Source organism: Amphiura filiformis, chromosome 14, assembly GCF_039555335.1.
Source record: "Amphiura filiformis chromosome 14, Afil_fr2py, whole genome shotgun sequence".
Taxonomy (NCBI): domain Eukaryota; kingdom Metazoa; phylum Echinodermata; class Ophiuroidea; order Amphilepidida; family Amphiuridae; genus Amphiura; species Amphiura filiformis.
In genome coordinates, this window is record NC_092641.1 from 45,280,909 (window position 1) to 45,299,490 (window position 18,582).

At 36.0% G+C, this 18,582-nt stretch overlaps 2 protein-coding genes across 2 annotated transcripts; both read left to right on the top strand.

The window, feature by feature from the left end:
• Positions 1-259: 259 nt before the first annotated feature.
• LOC140169453 (uncharacterized) lies at positions 260-6,590 on the top strand (the record flags this gene model as incomplete). The annotated part of the gene is made up of 5 exons (XM_072192714.1): positions 260-690; positions 3,747-4,240; positions 4,934-5,107; positions 5,326-5,455; positions 6,010-6,590. Coding segments are annotated over exons 2-5 (1,365 nt in total), but the record flags the coding sequence as incomplete, so codon positions are not given.
• Positions 6,591-10,482, top strand: LOC140169052 (uncharacterized). Its single transcript, XM_072192332.1, has 3 exons — positions 6,591-8,737; positions 10,083-10,171; positions 10,366-10,482. The coding sequence occupies exons 1-2, from the start codon at positions 6,591-6,593 to the stop codon at positions 10,147-10,149; spliced, it is 2,214 nt and encodes a 737-aa protein (XP_072048433.1). The 3' UTR covers positions 10,150-10,171; positions 10,366-10,482.
• Positions 10,483-18,582: the final 8,100 nt, after the last annotated feature.

Below are 18,582 nucleotides of genomic sequence, written 5' to 3' on the forward strand. Positions count from 1 at the left end.
TACGTTCTCACAATACACATAGCTACACATAAAAAGATAAAAACAATGCAACAAACAAACAAAGAAACACACAAAGAAGAGAAAACAAAGACCAAATAAATTAAAAAGCAAAAATATACATTTTGTGAGGTAAAAGGTAAACAGAGTCATTTTATTTATTCAACTTTGAACTCTGCGATCTCTATTGTATTTCTTTCCACTTGGGTGAATCTTAAATTCTCAACCAAAATAGCGATAGCAATCCGGGCTAGCAAAGCGAGTGAGTAATGAAATGTATACGTGGCATACGTTGGATAGAAAGTTGTGTCCCATATCGGTTAATTTTGATTTTGCATGTTTATCGAAGCATTCAATTCGGTGTCAAACGGTAATGGTTGGTGTACATGACGAAATATTATTAACAACTGGTCATAAGAGCAACAATTTCGGTGGAATGTTTTTGATTACGTATAGCTAATTGTTCACTGAGCAATTACATAAGGAAATGGTATAACAGAGACAGTTTGTGGACGAACAACCTGGTGAAAAAGACGGTATTTGTTAAACAGAAGCATGGGTTTTCACCTCCAATGCCCCACACCCTTATTGCCGAAGAGGAAATAGATTTCTATTTATTCCGTATTCGTTGCTTATGCGGACAGTAGCATGGAACGGAGTAATTGAGTTGGTTATGATCAAGTCACTGTAACAGTAAGTTTTGCACTTCAAGGAGATAAATTAATAAGAACAAAATAATGTATGCTATAAAAATATTGTTTATTTGTTTGTCTTTAGGCATTATAATAATAATTTAGTTTTGAAATATTTGACTAAAACATAAATTTGTCCAAGATCTCAAAAGGTAGTCTTAAGAGGTATATTGGAGCAAAGGCTATATACAAATAGCTCAAAATACGTGCAAATCTATGTTATCTACTAACTTAAGGGTATACGATGTATTGTTGGTTGAAGCAGCCAAAAAAGTAGTTCGCGAATGGTAGTGAGCTTTAGCAAAAATTGCATTGCTCAATTCATAGCGAGCGTGTAGAAGAGTTCAAATATTACAGATATACTTTTGTAGGTCCTGTGGTTCTTCGTTATGATGTAAAGAGGGCTGAAACAACAATACTTTTGTAAAACGTACATAACTCATTAACAACAATAAATTAAGCAAGTTTTCAAAGTATATGATTTGTAGAATGAACTTTTGCAAAACACCAAAGTGTTATTTTTCAATAATAAATTTGATTCAGATAATGAAAATCAAGAATCTGAAAATGTGAGAATCTCCGGGATTCTCCCGGTGTAATGAAATAAAATTATCTAACATTAACCATAATCAGTAATCATTACCTATTGTAAGTTGTTTGGTTATTGCCCTTTCTGAGCATTAGAATTGTCCATTATTATTATATATTATTTAATCACAAATCGTAACCCTAAAACATATTTCTAATCCAAAGAATCCGTATTAGGTGTATATCCTAAATTCTACCAGAATAAAAGATTTATCCCAACGTGATTTTGCTCCTGGCCTCGTTCAAACCCACTGTCCGTTTGGGTTGATGTCTGCATTTTATCTAAAATAAATTCATATAATTAAATAAATGTGGTGTCCTGAAATCAAATAGATCTAGTTGGAAAAGGTTTGCTAGTCGCCGCATTTGTTGGCTTAACTTTCAAAGTGCGAGTACTATCATAAAATATACGTCTAGCCCTCTTTTTTTGTTCCATTATCTATTGTATTTCTTTTGTTCAAAGTCTGGTCAACTGTCGATTATATCAAGTAATGTGGACAGGTCAAGATAATCTGGACAGGTCAAGATAATCTGGACAGGTCAAGATAATCTTGGTCAGGTCAAGATAATCTTGGTCAGGTCAAGATAATCTTGGTCAGGTCAATAAATTTTGAACAAGAGAAGTACATGTTCATATTTAGAAACACTGGCCATATTATTTGACTTTTTGGACATTTCAACAAACTTAAAATGCATCAAAGTTTAATATATTTTACACGATCAGCATAAATTATTATTGAATGACACCAAGAGCACCTTTATTGAATAATGCAAATTAGTTTGTATTATGTCTTAAAGCCTGTATAATTAGGACGAGGATGTCAATCTACCTTTGTCCCCCCTCTCCCAACTAACGCAGATTCCGACAAAGTAGGTAACAAAACAAGAGCCATGAGGTCTTACAAATTAAGTTCAACCAAGGATATTTTGCACCTAAAATGCAGTACATTACAGGCCACAAGACTAGATGTAGAAAAACTACAACAATCTGCGGCCTAACCCCAACCAAAAAAGGTCGAGGAAGGTACTCAGGAATATGCGTTGATTTGGTTCAGGACATTTGTTCTATAAGTATATTAAAGATAAATATAAATTCTATGGTGTTAAATGAGTTACCGCCATGTCTAGGTAAAACACACCCACTTTGACCTTTGAACTATTTACATATTCATTATTAATATTACGAATATGTATAATCGAGTGGGACATGACCACAAGTGAATTGAATAGAACCTCCGGTTAAAAGCAATGCTGTATTGATTTGATTAAATCACTTTCAATTGACACGAGATAAGAGTCGTAGACTCAAACGCAGGACACACGGGAAGAATATTACACTGTCTCGGTGTGTTTTTATTTTGGAAAACCCTAAACTTACACAAGATAATCATATCAGCTTTTCCAGTTTGTCTTTTGGAAAATGAATAAACCATAACAACAAATTTGTTTATTTTGGCTCACCGTATATGTAAGATAAACGGTTCAAAACAGACCATTACCATAGATAATCGATGTCTTGTTGAGGTATGGTTTGCATGTTAGTCGCTGGAAGGCTCGACCCTTCGGGGTCTCGCCTTCCGAGCGACTAACATGCTCACCATACCTCAACAAGACACCGATTATCTATGGTAATTGTCTGTTTCTCACCCTTTATCTACTACATAATGTAATAATTCTAATGCCTTTTAAGCCGCGTTTCATGACAAAAATACGACAAGATAATGATAGGAAGCTGAGTCGCCTGTTGCTATCACTCTTTAATTTGAATTCTATTACTCTTACGACCCATTATTCAAAATCGCGCACTGTGATTTGTTAAAACACGTCACGTGAGAGCCCATTATTCTGCAATAATGGGTCAAGCGCCGTAACACATTCTACGTGATGTTTTCTCTTTAAATCGCACTATTTTCTGGTAATAGAATAGAAATAAAGGGTGCAGCATTATCCTTTACACGCAAATAATGTGTCCTCGGCAGTAAAACGTTTAAATAATGGGTTCGGCTGTGCCTCACCCATTATTTACGTTTTTACTGCCTCGGACACATTATTGGGGTGTAAAGGATAATGCATTACCCTTTATTTCTTAAATATGACCCAGTTTTCATTTGGAGAATGACAACTTTTGCATTTTCAACCCTCAAAATAACATTAGAAAACAGGTCAGCAAGATGTAAAGAGTTACTTAAAAGTCAAATGTCATGACAAATCGACATGATATAGAAAAATAAAGCGCATGTTGCTATTAATTTTAAATTTGAGACACTTGTACACAAATAAACAAACGAATGTCACACACATTTTTTCATTTTGCATATTTAATAATGTTTAACCTAAAAATGTAACTAAGAAAATAAATAACATTTGAAAAACATGATGTAAACAATTGCTTGGTAAGTAAAGAAAGAGCAGCTTGTTATTAAGTTGCACCTATTTAATATGGGAAATCTTTGTTCATGTACCTTTTAGGAAAAGCGTGTATTATGGCTGGAGCTAGGCCAGCTACGGATCCTGATTCGTATTATCGCGTTCATAAAGCACTACACCTTGTTGCACACGAGGCAATACCATGTGTAGACAAATGTCTCTCAACTTGGCATGCAAACCAGGCAATACCATCCTGCACAGGACAGTGTCCGATTGGAAAGAAGCCTAAACCACAAACATCATGTCAGAATTGCCTGGCTTGGTGTCAAGCTGTAGAAGGTGCTTTTTATTACCAACCACCACAGACACCACAAATAACCTGGTCTAACATCAACCCATCAGATCTAGGAAAGGCGTATGTGGAAGTCGGCAAGGCTTTTGTATTGCGGCTTCCACATAAGCAAACCAAAGCTGCTGCAGCCAGTTCTCAATATAACAGCATGTCAGATTTCGACTCGGCGTCTCTCTTGATGATAATGGCAAGGTTTGCTGGGTTTCATTATGGAACCAAGTCCAGTTACGACACCATCATGAAGGTTCGTTACTTTTCTTGACTTTTCAATTTTACCTTTCGACTGAAAAAGCCATTGGAAAAGCTCAGAAAATTATGTGTAGGCAACATGCCCTGCGCGAAAAATAACACAGTTTTGTGAATCATGTATTGGGAAATGAAAATAATATAATCGAGTACAGATTATCCGAATTTCTTCCCCTATATGATGAATTACAGTGGATATATAACTCACTTAACTTACAATTTTAGCCGATATCACATCAAGTGATCTACGAACTGTTACTAGGGACCAATCAAGCCAAATGGACTTTTTAAATATTTTCAATATATTTATTTTGTAATTCTTTTTAAACACTAGATGTTAAGGAAGATGAGTTAAACACCAAATTAACATATTTCAACACTAGATTAAACATGTTAACCCTTAACAATAAATACATCAAGGATTTTAGATATTAAAAGTGAATACACATTTTCTGTAAGAACTAAACACCCTGGTTATGAATTAAATATCTATGCGGTTTAAATTGATATTTATTTTATAAACAGGGTGTTTAATTGTGTCTATATAATTATTTAATGTATAAATACTTTAAGGCGTGTTCACCTCTTTTTTTCCTCCACAGTAACAAAAAAACATACTATAAGCTATCCTAGGTAACACCTACTACGCCAACTGTCTATTCTAGTATATTTGTCATTACTTTGACTGCAGGTTGCTGGAATAAGAAATGAACTGTCTCACATGCGATTGCAAGATGACATGCAGATAGATGATCAGAAAGTGAAGAAATACTTTCAAGATATTGAAGATTTAGTCACTCTCTTAGAAACCCTACAGCCACAACATTTCACTGTAGCGCAAGTTGTCAAAACTAAACTTACCGAGGTACGAATTTTGTCTCTCTGTTCGATTGGGTCATACCGGTGAAACATTCTGTCATATTTAATACATAGAAAAATAACACAGATTTTTGTCTGTAGTGATTTCGAAACGCATATCACGGGCTAAAAATTATCACGTCTTTGCTCATGCAGTAACACATTTTGATAGAAACGGTTCTTCAGAGTCGTGATACTATTTTTTCTGTCTGCACACTTAATCAGATACGAACGGAGCCAGTCACAGCAAGGATGAAGGATGAAATCAATTTTGAGCTGAGACGCGACTTGACGGATTTATCGAGGAAGGTGGACAATTTGGCGGATCACGTCAGCAAAACAGAGCTCAAGAACAGTAAGTTGTTCATCTTTTTTTGTTCCACATCCTAATTATGTTGTGTGTGTAATTATTTTCCTGTCTTTAACATGACGGTTTTTTTTCAAAGTGGACATATCTGGCGTTGAACTTCAGCTACCTGCCTTCTGAGCCTTAGATAGGGTTCTTGCAATAATGAAACGAAAGGAACGGAAATTCTGGAAGTGGTCTGCCACAAGTCGCTTGCCCACCTATGTGCCTTGACAAAAAAATAGCCAATAGGACAAAAGTCCCTCGTGCCATCTGGGATGCAGGCCAACGTGATGTTAGATTTGTATGCCTTTTTTGACCAGTTTTGACCATCAAATGTTGCTTTACTGAAAGTCACCTTAACCCAACCTTTCCACGCTCTGAAAAAAAGTAAAAGAATTTGACCAGGCCAGTGGTATAGGCATAGCAATATGAGTTGTAATAAGTCTTAGCTGTGTTTCAATTGCACATAACATCAGTAGAATTATATAATTCAATTAATCGTTTATAGATAGTAAACGGATACTAACTAATAATATGACCTCGTATTTCGTTATTTTCAGAATCTGCAAATGACAAGTCAGAAGATGATATCTTACACCAGTTTCAGGAAGAAATTCGCTTCTACTATCTAAATTCTCTTTGTAAAATCCCGTTATTCCCCGGTGATTACGACTCATGTGTCGACCTACAAGATATTTACACCAAGCTTTCCTTAGAAATCAATCTCCCGCAGCCTTGTCGTCCCATAAAGATGCCGCTTACTTCTTATGATGAGATGTTTACACGTCGTACACCTGAAGGATATCCCCACACTAAATTGTTACTCTCGGCTCCAGCCGGATTGGGTAAAACAACAATATCGGCCAAGATCGCGTATGATTGGGCAACGCAGGTGGAAGGATCACCACTTACAGATATCACTTTGCTCTTGGTACTTAACATGCGAGGGATAGACCATACATCAAATCTTGAGGATGTAATTCTGAATCAGATTTTAGCAGATGGTTCATCTATAACCGCGGAACAGATTCGATGCATGATCCAAAAGAATGAAGAAAAGGTCGTCATAATACTTGACGCTATTGACGAGTCCGACAGAAAGCTTTATTATCAACCATCGGCATGTGGAGATATTGTGAAGATGCTTATGGGTAGACATCTGACGACTTGCAGACTACTTGTAACGACTCGTCCCTGGCGAACTGCAGAAGTAAAACGCAGGTGCCAATCAACCTATGCCCAAGTTGAACTTCAAGGATTCAACAAGGAAGATGTCAGAGAATACATCAGGAAATTTTTCAAACATGAAAAGAGTATGGGAGATTCTTTGATCGAGCACTTGAATCAAAATTCCTTGGCATCCGAAATTGCATCAATACCCCTTATGGTCCTCTTACTTTCTGTATATTGGAGACAGGTTCAAGAAAAAGCCCTACCACGTAAAATCGGTCAGCTATTCAACGCAATCATCAATATCATGCATCACCACTATGTTGAGAAGAACAAAGATACCAAGAGTACAGGCCTTGCAGATCATGACGATGATATCAAGCAACTCGTGTGTCGGATGGGGAAAATGGCCCTGCAAGGATTTTGGCCTCCAGAAAACCGCGTTGTATTCTCGCCCGACGAAGCATCAAGTGCCAATGATGTTGAGATGGCTTGCAAAATTGGATTGATTTCACAACAAGAATCCAGTATTTCAGTCATGTTGGATCTTACAAATCGTAAGCAAACAACGCTAACGTTTTTCCATAAGACTTGCGGTGAGAAATGCGCAGGAGAATACCTAGCAAGACTTGCTGATGTGGATCCTAAAGAATTGTCATCAAAGTTGCGTATGCTGAAGACAGTCCAGGAAGCACTAAGCGTCCAGCTTATATTGCAGTTTGCATGTGGCTCTAATATCAAAGCCGCTGATATGATTCTTCACAGATTAATGGACATTTATGAACCTGAATTGAGGCCAATTATGTCGAGATATTCTGACGAAAAATTGCAGTTTGAGGAAACACTACCAGTACAAAATTTTATTGATCTGTGTTTGAGGTGCAATTATGAAGGCGGTGCTGAAGATCAGTTCAGCGGTTTATTGTTTGATCTCTTTTCAGGTGGCAATGTCTACTTTTTTGGCATATCTGCATTCAGTGCTGTAGCACTGGGATACTACCTCTCACATTGTCAACCTGACTATATCAGATCCATTAAACTGCGAGCATCAGGACATAATACTGACGATGCATTATACACAGGGACATTAGGCTATTTTTTCAGACGAGCTACGAAAGAATTAACAAATGTTCCAGTAAGTGATATGCAAAATATCTGTAAAGACTACCTGGCAAAACATCCAAACATGCATAGTAGCAATGCAGCAATGGCGCCATACGCGCCTGCTGTATTGTTATCCTTAATTCAGGTATGGCAAGCATGTGAAGGATTACCTACTCCACAGGAGTCCAATATCGCACCCATTATAGACAGCTTGAAGCACACTCACCTAGAAGTATTCAATATTGAAGGCTTCAGAATAGGCAAAGTCAATATAGACAATTTGCTGATTATGATTGAGAGAGGCAACCTGTCACATCTACTTGCACTAAATGTGGGGAAAATTGGAATGAATGGATGTCAAATGGATCGTTTAGCAATAGGAATCAAGAAAATGCCACATCTAAATGCAATTGATGTATCTTGGAATGAATCTAATAAGTGTCTGTCAATCCTATCGGAATCCCTGCCATCCATGCAATCACTACAAACTATTAATGTGAATGGACTCTCAGCATCAGTTGAAGATATGACTGAGTTTGCTAAGAAATTCCCCCAGTGTAGATCACGTTTGTTGACTTTGAAGATGGATAGCAACCACATGGATGACGTAGTTTCCTCACTACTTACTGAGCATCTTCCCATTGCAAGGTTATTGAGGGAATTCAGCATCAGTGTGCATGGTCTAAGTAAGGCATGTCACAACCAGCTTCTGTTAACCATGAGTCATCTGTCTCGTTTACAATGGCTGATGATCTACGATAGTCAATATCCAGATGACATGATGATGAATATGGCTAACGTGATGCAATCACTACCTGACCTGGTGGACCTCACACTGAGTACTGGCAATGACACATCACCACAAGTCAACAGTGTTACCTGGCAGCATTTCAAGGCTAGTTTGCAGAACATGAGTAAGCTGAGGGCTCTATTCCTCGTTCACATTGCACTTGAGAAGGATGACTTCACTGACCTTGTGTTGTTATGTCGGAGAATTCAATACAGTGAGCTAGTGTAAGTAGCATTCAGTTTGAAATACATTATCATGATATGCCACTATAAGAACGGTGAAGTTAAACGATAACATTAACAAGCTGTTGGAAATTCCAAATACTCTTGTTATCAACATGCAAATTCATTACATTGCATTACAGTGTGCAATAATTATTAACGTTATGTGTTACCTTGGTTATCTGATATCCCTGATATCGTTAGCATTGCTAAACTTTAATCTAATCTAATCTAATCTAATATAATCTAATCTAATCTAATCTAATCTAATCTAATCTAACAGATCCTACGTTTTTAAAGTTGCAGCTTTTAAAGGCCACAAGTGACTACCCAGCAAACACAAAACGTTTTCGACATGATTCGCAAAAGGTTATAAAAGGTTGTCAGAAAACGTTTAAATGTCGGGTTATATAAAGGGTATATTAAAGATATAAAACGTTTTCATAACATTAAAAAACATTTTTTGACAATCTACTACCCAGCTAACACAAAATGTTTTACAGAGAAGAGAACGTTTAAATGTTGGGTTATATAAAGGGTATAAAAACGTTTTAATAACATTCCAAAAACATTTTTGAAGGCTTGATACAAAACATTCTAAACAGAATGTTATTTTGGGGTTGAAAACATATTTTGTGATAAATGTTTGCCCAAAATATTTGCAATAACGTTTTAACAACGTTTTCATGACTTTTATATAAGCCGACATTTAAATGTAATTAAAACGTTTTGATAAAGACATTGTAAGAACATTTCTGTGTTTGCTGAGTGCAAATATTTTAACATAATGTTATTTAAGTGTTGACAAAATATAATTTTTAAAAATGTTTGCAAAAATAGTTTACAATAACATTTTGAAAACATTTTAAAAATATTGTTGAGGCGTGTTTTCATACAAAACGTTTTAAAACGTTTTCATGACCTTTATATAACCCGACATTTTAATGTTATTAAAACGTTTTACCTAAACCAAAAGCCAGAAATATAACTTTTTAAAAACGCAATTAAAACGTTTTTGTGTTTGCTGGGTAATTGTGCTCATTCCTGAAAGGTTTAGTTTATTTGATTGCTTCCTGGTTCTGTATAATGTAAGTTGCTAAAGAGTTGACATTTTAAGTAGGCAGCTCCGAAAGACCAACTTGTACCGGTATGTACCTATACCGGTACAAGATCAACCCACCAAAGAGTTATTATGTAACCCCACTCCCAGGGTTACGTGTTACATGATATATCAAATATGCGTACTAAATTTAGTATGATTACATGTGCCATAATAGGTCTACATTGTTTTATTGCGTGATGGTAAATATTAATGTTGCACATTCTAAATTTGTTAATTTATGTACAGGTACTTTTCAACATGCCTGCCAGAAGGAGTAGACATACCGCAAGATGAATTCTTGACATTATGGTGAGACATCATTATCATTGCAACTTGTAAGTGAACGGAAAAAGTGAGATGATTACTTTAATTTAACACGCTAGGTTACATTAATGTCATTGTTGTTCTCTTGTGTTCTTTTTTCTGTATAGCTATCATAACCTACATTTTCCAATATTAGGCCTATATTATTTTTAACCTAACATAATTTCTTAAAAACTATATGACATTATCATATTAAATATTTCAGGTAGCCCATGGAAAAGACAACGGTACACAGCTTCACCCATGCTGGGATATAAAAGAAGACTATTGCCAGTGATAAAACTGATACCAGACACTGACAATGTTTACTCTTTTGAACGTTTCCGCCAGGCCTTTTGAAACATAGATGGTGTAATCACAGTGTTTATTTCTATAGTCTGAAAGTTGTTATCCATTTTAGTAGAATTGTCGTTTCTTCGACTACAAATTTCTTTTTACTGGAACAAGAACGCTTGAAGCGTGCACACAATTGCAATTTTACACACCTTCGGCTGAGAATCAAATCGAATTAATGCGTTAAACGGGATAAAAAGAAGATACATACTGAAACGTGGTATAAATTCTGCCCAAGCTGGTCAGCTCGGTTAAAGCCTTCTCGGGGATTCTTCCCGGGCTGAAATACTACTGAATGTTGTTAAACATTCAGGCATAAATCAGTAACATTTTGGGACAAGATCATATTGGCATGATTAATTAACTACCAAACAAACTCAAAAAATGTTTTTGAAACATTACAAACGTGTTATAAACGTGTTTCGGTTTTAATAACATTAATGCTGGGATATATACTAAAGGTCACTAATTTAAAAACATGTTCAAGTGAAACAAAACTTCCACAGAAACATTATAAAAATGTTGTCAAAATATCATTGTAACATTTTAGACAAAAACGCCGACAAATCAAAAACGAGCGTTTTCTTTTCTTACAAATTGCACATTAGATGTTTGTCAAAGATAGAGGTATGATATGCAATAGCTCACTATAAGAGCTTGTCCTCTGGATTATAAAATCCTCCGTTCAGTGCTGTATTTATGACAAAAGCTGAAAAAAATATCACCTTTCTAGACTTTCTGGCCTCCAATGCTGGTGTCGATTAATTGTTTAGTACGGTATATACGAATTAATAAATTTGATATTACTGGGCACCCTATGAACAATAAGGGAGCAAATCTGGGCATACCAGGTAGTTATAGCGTGAAAAATAAGAAATTGTAATACACCTATTGATTAAGTTTGCAATGTTGTACCTTTGTTTGAATACAAATTGAAATAATTATTTTCAAATGTTCTTGTTATTAAAAAAAGTGAAATATTTGAAAAAAAATCTTGTCCTTGATGATTTTGTAACACAATCACACATGGTATCTTGTTCAAGAAGAAAATGTAAACTGGGCTCAAAAAGAAACTTATAATTTTTCTCATGGTCATATTTCGAAAAAAATCTGCCCATCAAAATGAGCCAAAATTACACACAGGATTACTTCAATACTCTACTCTCGTATAATGACATGTCAATATGCAAATGGTTACCTTACTGGCACAACTGAAAAAATGCACTTGCTCTAATCAGATTTCACAGTCTGAAATTTTTGTTGGGCAATACTGAGACAGGAAAGTCCACCTTGCTGTTACAATATTGCTTTACACACATATCAAATGGGCTATGATATATGGTCCAGACAGCTGTTCCATGTCAGTGCATTTTGCTGTTGTGTTAGTTGGGCAACTGCTTCGTTACTGACATGTGTTTAGAGTAGAGTATTGAAGTGATCATGTATGTAATTTTGCTTAATTTTGATGGACATTTCAAGATATGATCTTGTGAAAAGTTTATTTATAAGCCCAGTTTATGTTTTTCAAGTCAGTGAGTTAATAAAACAAGAGTTTTGAGGGTCAACAATATCCTGTTATGCTTATGTACGTCGTTGTATATAGTCTGCGAAACAAAGTAAGATTCTAAGGGTTAATGGAAAATTCCATTAGTAAGATTCTAAGGGTTAATGGAAAATTCCATTAGTTAAGATTCGAATCTAAGGGTGAATGGAAACTTCTTAAAAATGTGATACACTCACGTTATAGCAATTGACAAGCACCAGACCATCGAGGCTTGGATCGTTCGAAATATGAATACTCGAAATCATAACGATAACATTAACCCTGTACAAAGTATTTAACCTGCATGGTTTGGTTGCTTTGGAACGATAAACACTGGTAAATTATGCTATGTCGAATATTCACTGCACCTTACAGCTACATGTACGATGTTACCTATATAGATAGACACGATAGCAAATCAAAAAGGGGAAATGTGTGCTAATTTTGCCCTTGTAGGTTATACACTGATCTGAATAAAAAATGGCCGTGTTTGATACATGAAGTTTCAAGAGATTTGAGAGCTTTAATAGCACATACTATTGTATATCAGCATCAAGTATACGTAAATTGACGCAAACGCAAATGTGTGTGAGGACAATTTTGATCAATTTCATAGGACATCCAAAGACAGGAAAGCCACCGTTGATTCTTTCGTTGCTGGCAATAGGTGACACCAGTACGTGCACGACTTTCGAGTGTGGTATTTGATGTAGCTTCTAGGGATGCGTACTGGGGTGTGTTTGGGGGGGTGGGGTGTGGTGGTGTGCACATCTGTGGGATGCGTTCTAGAGTTAGGGAAAGAGGTTCTGGTTATTACTGCAATATTGCGTGTGCCTTCTTCGATTCAGTAATTTAGTTACATCACAAAATTTACTTTACAGCCTTGAGGAAGGCATACGTATCATGAATGTTTGATAATTGTAGTTCATATTAGGACGTCGTGTGATTTCTGAACTCTATGAATCTATGATTGTTGCGACAGTGTAAAAGCATTCCCCAGTATTAAAATCAAATATAGCTATAGAATACCCATCTCACCTCCCAACACACAGGGTTAGGGTTAGGGTAAGGGTTCACGGTTGTTTGATGTGATCATTTATTAGTTTTTCAAATAAAACATACTGAACAACCCATTTTTCAGGCTTAAACAGCTTAAATCGGTATCATACTAATGTATACAGATGCTTTTAAGTCATTTTCAACTTTAATTTCCCCTTATTTACAACATTTTCCACGTTCACACCATTTTTTAAAGTTTTTTCGGATACAAAATATATATATTTATGACAAGATTGGTGGCGCTATTTACATACTAGGAATTACTCTTTCAGGCTTTTAATAAAAATAATTTCATTTATTTTTTGAAGAAATTTGTTTATAAAATTTCTTTGTTGCTTGTTTCACCTATTCCACCTGTTTTAATGGCAGTATTGATTACCTACCCCTTGCAAATTAAGAAATATGATTTGTGATAAATAGCGCCATCTATAGTTTGTATTTTCTTAATAATGAAGCCAATTCTGTATACATCAAACAACCGTGGGTTAGGGTTAGGGTTAGGGTTAGGCACCCTGAGCGGGGTATTCTAACGTGTCCAATTTCGCAACCTTATTAAAGACCAAAGTATGATAAAAATGTTGTAAGTGATATCTTTCAGGAAAGAAAAAAAGCAAGGTATACAAACTTGATGTGGGGAAACTAGTAAAATGCAGTCTAAACAGTACGCAGGGGGGCAAAAACAGCAAATGTAGGCAAAAGAAATAGGAAAAGTTCGATAGCCAAAAATTGTCAGTTCCAAGGCCCACAGAAGTGCTGAACCTGCAAAAACAACAATGATCAATGGTAATACAAAAATGCACTAGAACGAGTGATAAAAGTCACTGTGCATATCAACAGACACGCTAAACCGAACATCCAGTGTAGGCACAGAAACAGACAAAGTTCGATGGCCAAAAATGGCCAATTCCAGAGCCTACAAATGTGCCAGGAAAACAGTACACTGGAAGTGATGATGAAAATCGCTGTGCAAATAGCAGTCAAGCAAAACCAAACAGACAAAACAACAGCCAACGTTTCGAACAGATAAACTGCTCTTCTTCAGGGACAGACAAAAAAATATAAACCAAATAACAAGAACTACATGCTGTAGTTTAAAAAAAAATTCAAGTCAAAAATTAGCAAGTTCAAATTGAACTAAGTAGCAAACAAAACAGCAAACTCAGTGCAAAATAAGCTGTGTCTTCACTCAGTGGGAGCGAGTTCACTACAAAGTTAACCTGGGAAACGATATGTAAATAAGCACCACCACAGGATAATAGGATATTATCCTAATTGACAGGATGTAAATGTCAAGAGGGGTCGCAATCAATCGAAGAGAATGAATAGATAGGATTGCTAAGAATTGCTGGATAAAACACAAGTCAATGAAGGTCTCAAATATTAAAGTGTAATATGCACACCTTATACTGAAAAGAAGGGGTGGTAGAAAAACAGAGAGAAAGTAAGAATGCGCGTGGTCCATGCATGATAAAATTTAATGTGCAGATATAGGCCTGCGGATGAAAGTAATAAAGCCAAAATTCACTAAAACCAAAGCACAGTGAAATACCGTTGCAAATTGACATGAAATATGCCAAAATAGGTAGTGATACAGGGTCTACTAAAAGCTGGAAAATATTAGCAAGCAAGGAGGCCTACAATATGAAAGCCAAATGTAAATTGACACATCAAACATATACATTAAGGTCCAGTATTGCAAGTAAGGTCCATATGCATAAAATATATGCACTGGCATGTTAATCTTTAACAATTAAGCGAAGTGGTTGGGTTGTCTGAAGTTAAGAGATCCAGTCTTTCTCAAGTTTCTTTCTTATGAAAGTGTCAGTCTTTGGGGTTTGTCAATACACATAACAGTAATGTGATTAGCAGAATGTCCTTGGAGTTTGAAATGTTTTGCCACTGGTGTAGCAAAACATATCAACCTCCCAGGAATTACCATTGATACTTGTTGTTTTTGCAGGTTCAGCACTTCTGTGGGCCTTGAAACTGGTAATTTTTGGCTATCGAACTTTGCCTACTTCTTTTGCCTACATTTGCTGTTCTTGTCCCCCTGTGTACTGTCTAGTCTGCATTTTACTTGTTTGCCCACATCAAGTTGGTGTACTTTGCTTTTTTTCTTTCCTGCTGTTCATATTCAAGGTATCCTCTTGTATCATATATGGATTCTTGATGTGTTTTGTGTCATCGTCCGTTGGATTCACCATTACCCACTTTTTTGATATCTTTCACTTTAATCCAGATTTTAAAGTACGTGTCAATCTGTCTAAAATTGCAGTTTTGGGCATTTATGCCTTGTTGCACTGTAATAAATTCTATTGTTATTGAGATGTTTGACCTTTTCTGGTATTATATACATGTACATTGTGGAAAAGAAGCTCTGCGCGCTTTCTATGTTTAGGAACTACAGTAGACAGTGGCAGAGGGAATTGGTGCATATCGGAGATATAGGGTCGATTTTTCGAAGACAGTCAGTCAGTGTTTAATTGAAGTGAATTGCACTGTGGACAAGCTGGCAGAACCAGAGGTATGTTCTTTAGATGAAATCTTGATCTTAATTCTATATTAAAGCTTGATAACCAATGAGTGTTTCATTATGTGGTTGTATGTATATCATGATCATACGCAGGGTTCCATTTACATTACAGAATTTTTATATAGTATTGATAAAACAAAAGGCATTTTGATGACATGATGAGCCAACTATATTGTGTATTGTAGTCCAGATTACGATTTAAAACTTGACTTGTAGTTAAACGGTTTAAAATGCATGTCCTTTATCGCCATACAAGTGTATCATGAACTTTTATTACTGAAAATGTTTCCTAAGCAAGTTTAAATAAAGTCGCGTCGCGTCCAACAAGTTCAATTGCTCGGTCCAATTTCTGATGTCATAATGCTTACTTCTACTTCTTGATAAAGTCACTACTATTCTTGAAAGAAAACACATTTTGTGTAACATTTATCTGGGATGATTGTAGGTACGGAAATATGTCTGCTTTGTTGCTAGTTCTGAGACATTTATGCTGTTGCTTTAAAAAATAATATGATATAGATGCTGAAGGTTCAAGGACATTCATGGCATAATTTCGTAATGTGTCTCCTTCGTCAAACACTCCAAACCGGCGACTTACTTATATTAAATGCGGTATTGCCGGTTCATAAGTGGGACACACCCAATAACGTATTCATACTGGCTAATCAGGATAGTCAGATTCAATTAGATTGTTTTTAATATTTAAATGACATTACGTTGACCTTGACCCCTATTCATGACGTCTCTTGATTGAGTGATCTTAATTTTTTTTTTGCCTATTTTTGTATTTTTCTCAAATATTATAGCGCATTGGTGACAAGTAAAATATGTATATTATAAGGGCAAGGACTACACCTACTGCACTGGAAATTTTATTTCAGCACAGACAACAGTTGTGGAGTTACAGTCAAAAATGAGGGAAAGCCAATATTTGATCAATAAATCAATAACTACTTGCATTGAGTTGCCGAATTTTCAGTGCGGTAGTTTTTTTCGAGAATTTTTGAGAAAAATGCAAAAATAGGCACAAAATTGGCCAAGGGTATAGTACCCCCTTAACAACAATGGAATGTCGTTCGTTTGACTCCTACTTAAAATGGTATGATGAGACAGATCCGATTCCATCACGTGTACTGCTTCTTTCTTGATTCGTTGACCTTGATGTCAATACTACCTTGATTCATTCTTAGAGTCATTTTAAGGTAAATGAAGTTTTTGTAAATAATTACACTTTTTGTTTGCTCAGGGGTAAACATTTCAACTTACTCCGATTTAGCACAAATAATGTCAAATTGCTCGTCTTGACATAAGAATCAAGAAATGATATATCTTCTAAACTGTTTACTTTGCTTGTTATGTACAATGGAAGTCAAAGATCAACAGTAGCCTGTGGACACCAAATGACCTTTGACCTTGTAGGTGAACATATCACAGAGGCAAAACTATTCTTTTCTAATTCCTGTCAGCTACACCAACAATGTGCCACCATTTTGAAAATTGGAGCAAGTTGAAATTTTTACCCCTGTGCAACCAAAAAAAGTGACATTTTACCTAAAATGTGTTTTTTATACGATAACATCATAACGATAGTTCATAGATAGCACAGACTATACATTGTTTTAATCCTTGTGATCAGACGAGTAATTTGATATGTCTCTGAACAAGATCGGAGGATTTTAATTTTCCCCTGTATGACCTTTTGTGACCTCTAGCGGTCACCAGGGATCAAATCCAAAATGGCTCCACATCCTAAAATCAACAGTGGACCTTGTACCTTATGTGTGGAAATTCTCATGCTTCTGCTAAAAAGTGCACAATGGCTCCCTGTTTGGGAGCTTAGCAGCTGTACTATCACCCTAATAGTAGTATTAGGGATGTTTCATTTCGTAGCGTGTTGCACAGCGACAACGCCTGGTAAATGATTATATTGTACAGGAAGGGAAACTAAAGCAATACCCGGAATCGATACGCCCGTATCTGCTATGCACTATTTGATATTCAGACTGTAAATGTTTGGATACCGGGATGAAAATGGTGAATATCTTCCGTAATTTTTGGTTTCTAATGAAGCCAATTGTAAGGCTTGCACTTGAAGACCTGAGCGCTAGAAGACCGTAAGTCCACTTGGTCCGTCAACATGTATACCCCAATGTTACCTATAGTTTCTTTGGGTTTTATAATGTTTAATACATTTTCCAGGGGGAAAACATCATGAAAGATCATGAAAGGTTGGGAAAGATTTGTTTTGGCCCCTGAACATGTATAAAACATTACCAAACTATACGAAACTATACACAACTGAAGTGTTTACATGTTGATTGGGCCAAGTGGACTTACAGCCTTCTTGCGCTCAGGTCTTGCACTTAAATAATGTGTTGAAAGAACAGTCGTTAGCGTGCGTATTGACAAACAACCGTGGATTTAAAATCAAGAACTGACAAAAACTCAGATTTTATATGTGCAGAATAAAAGAAAGACAGTTACCTTCATTCGTAAACACTCGGGTTACGGAACATAACACGGTACTACACACACAGACGTAACATGCTTATTGATATCTACAGAATCAGTTACCAAGCTATTGTCAATAGCCTAAGTCGGATGTCCCTCGGCCCATTATGCGTCTCAAAACTATTAAACAGGTCGGAAAAATGGCCATGCGTGGTTGTTGAAGAACAAATGGATTCGATCTACTATCATGGCGATTTCTGCCATGAAGATATTGGGGCGATGGAACTGTATGTTGTTCAGGGTGTAATATTGAAACGACAACATACTAGCTCGACCTCATCGGCGATCTATGTTATCATAGTTATGTTAAACCCGGCCTATTCTATGCAAAGTATAACTCTTCCACATATTCTTGCCACGGTGAATTAAAAAAAAAATCATTCAAATTTATGTTTCTTTAATAAACAATAATACTATTATTGTTTTGTTTATTTTAGGTCAAC

Bases quoted from the DNA above. Each gene is read 5' to 3' on its own strand.
- LOC140169052 (XM_072192332.1), top strand. From the start codon at position 6,591: ATGCTTATGGGTAGACATCTGACGACTTGCAGACTACTTGTAACGACT. The intron at 8,738-10,082 runs GTAAGTAGCATT...ATTTATGTACAG, and splicing joins ATTCAATACAGTGAGCTAGT to GTACTTTTCAACATGCCTGC.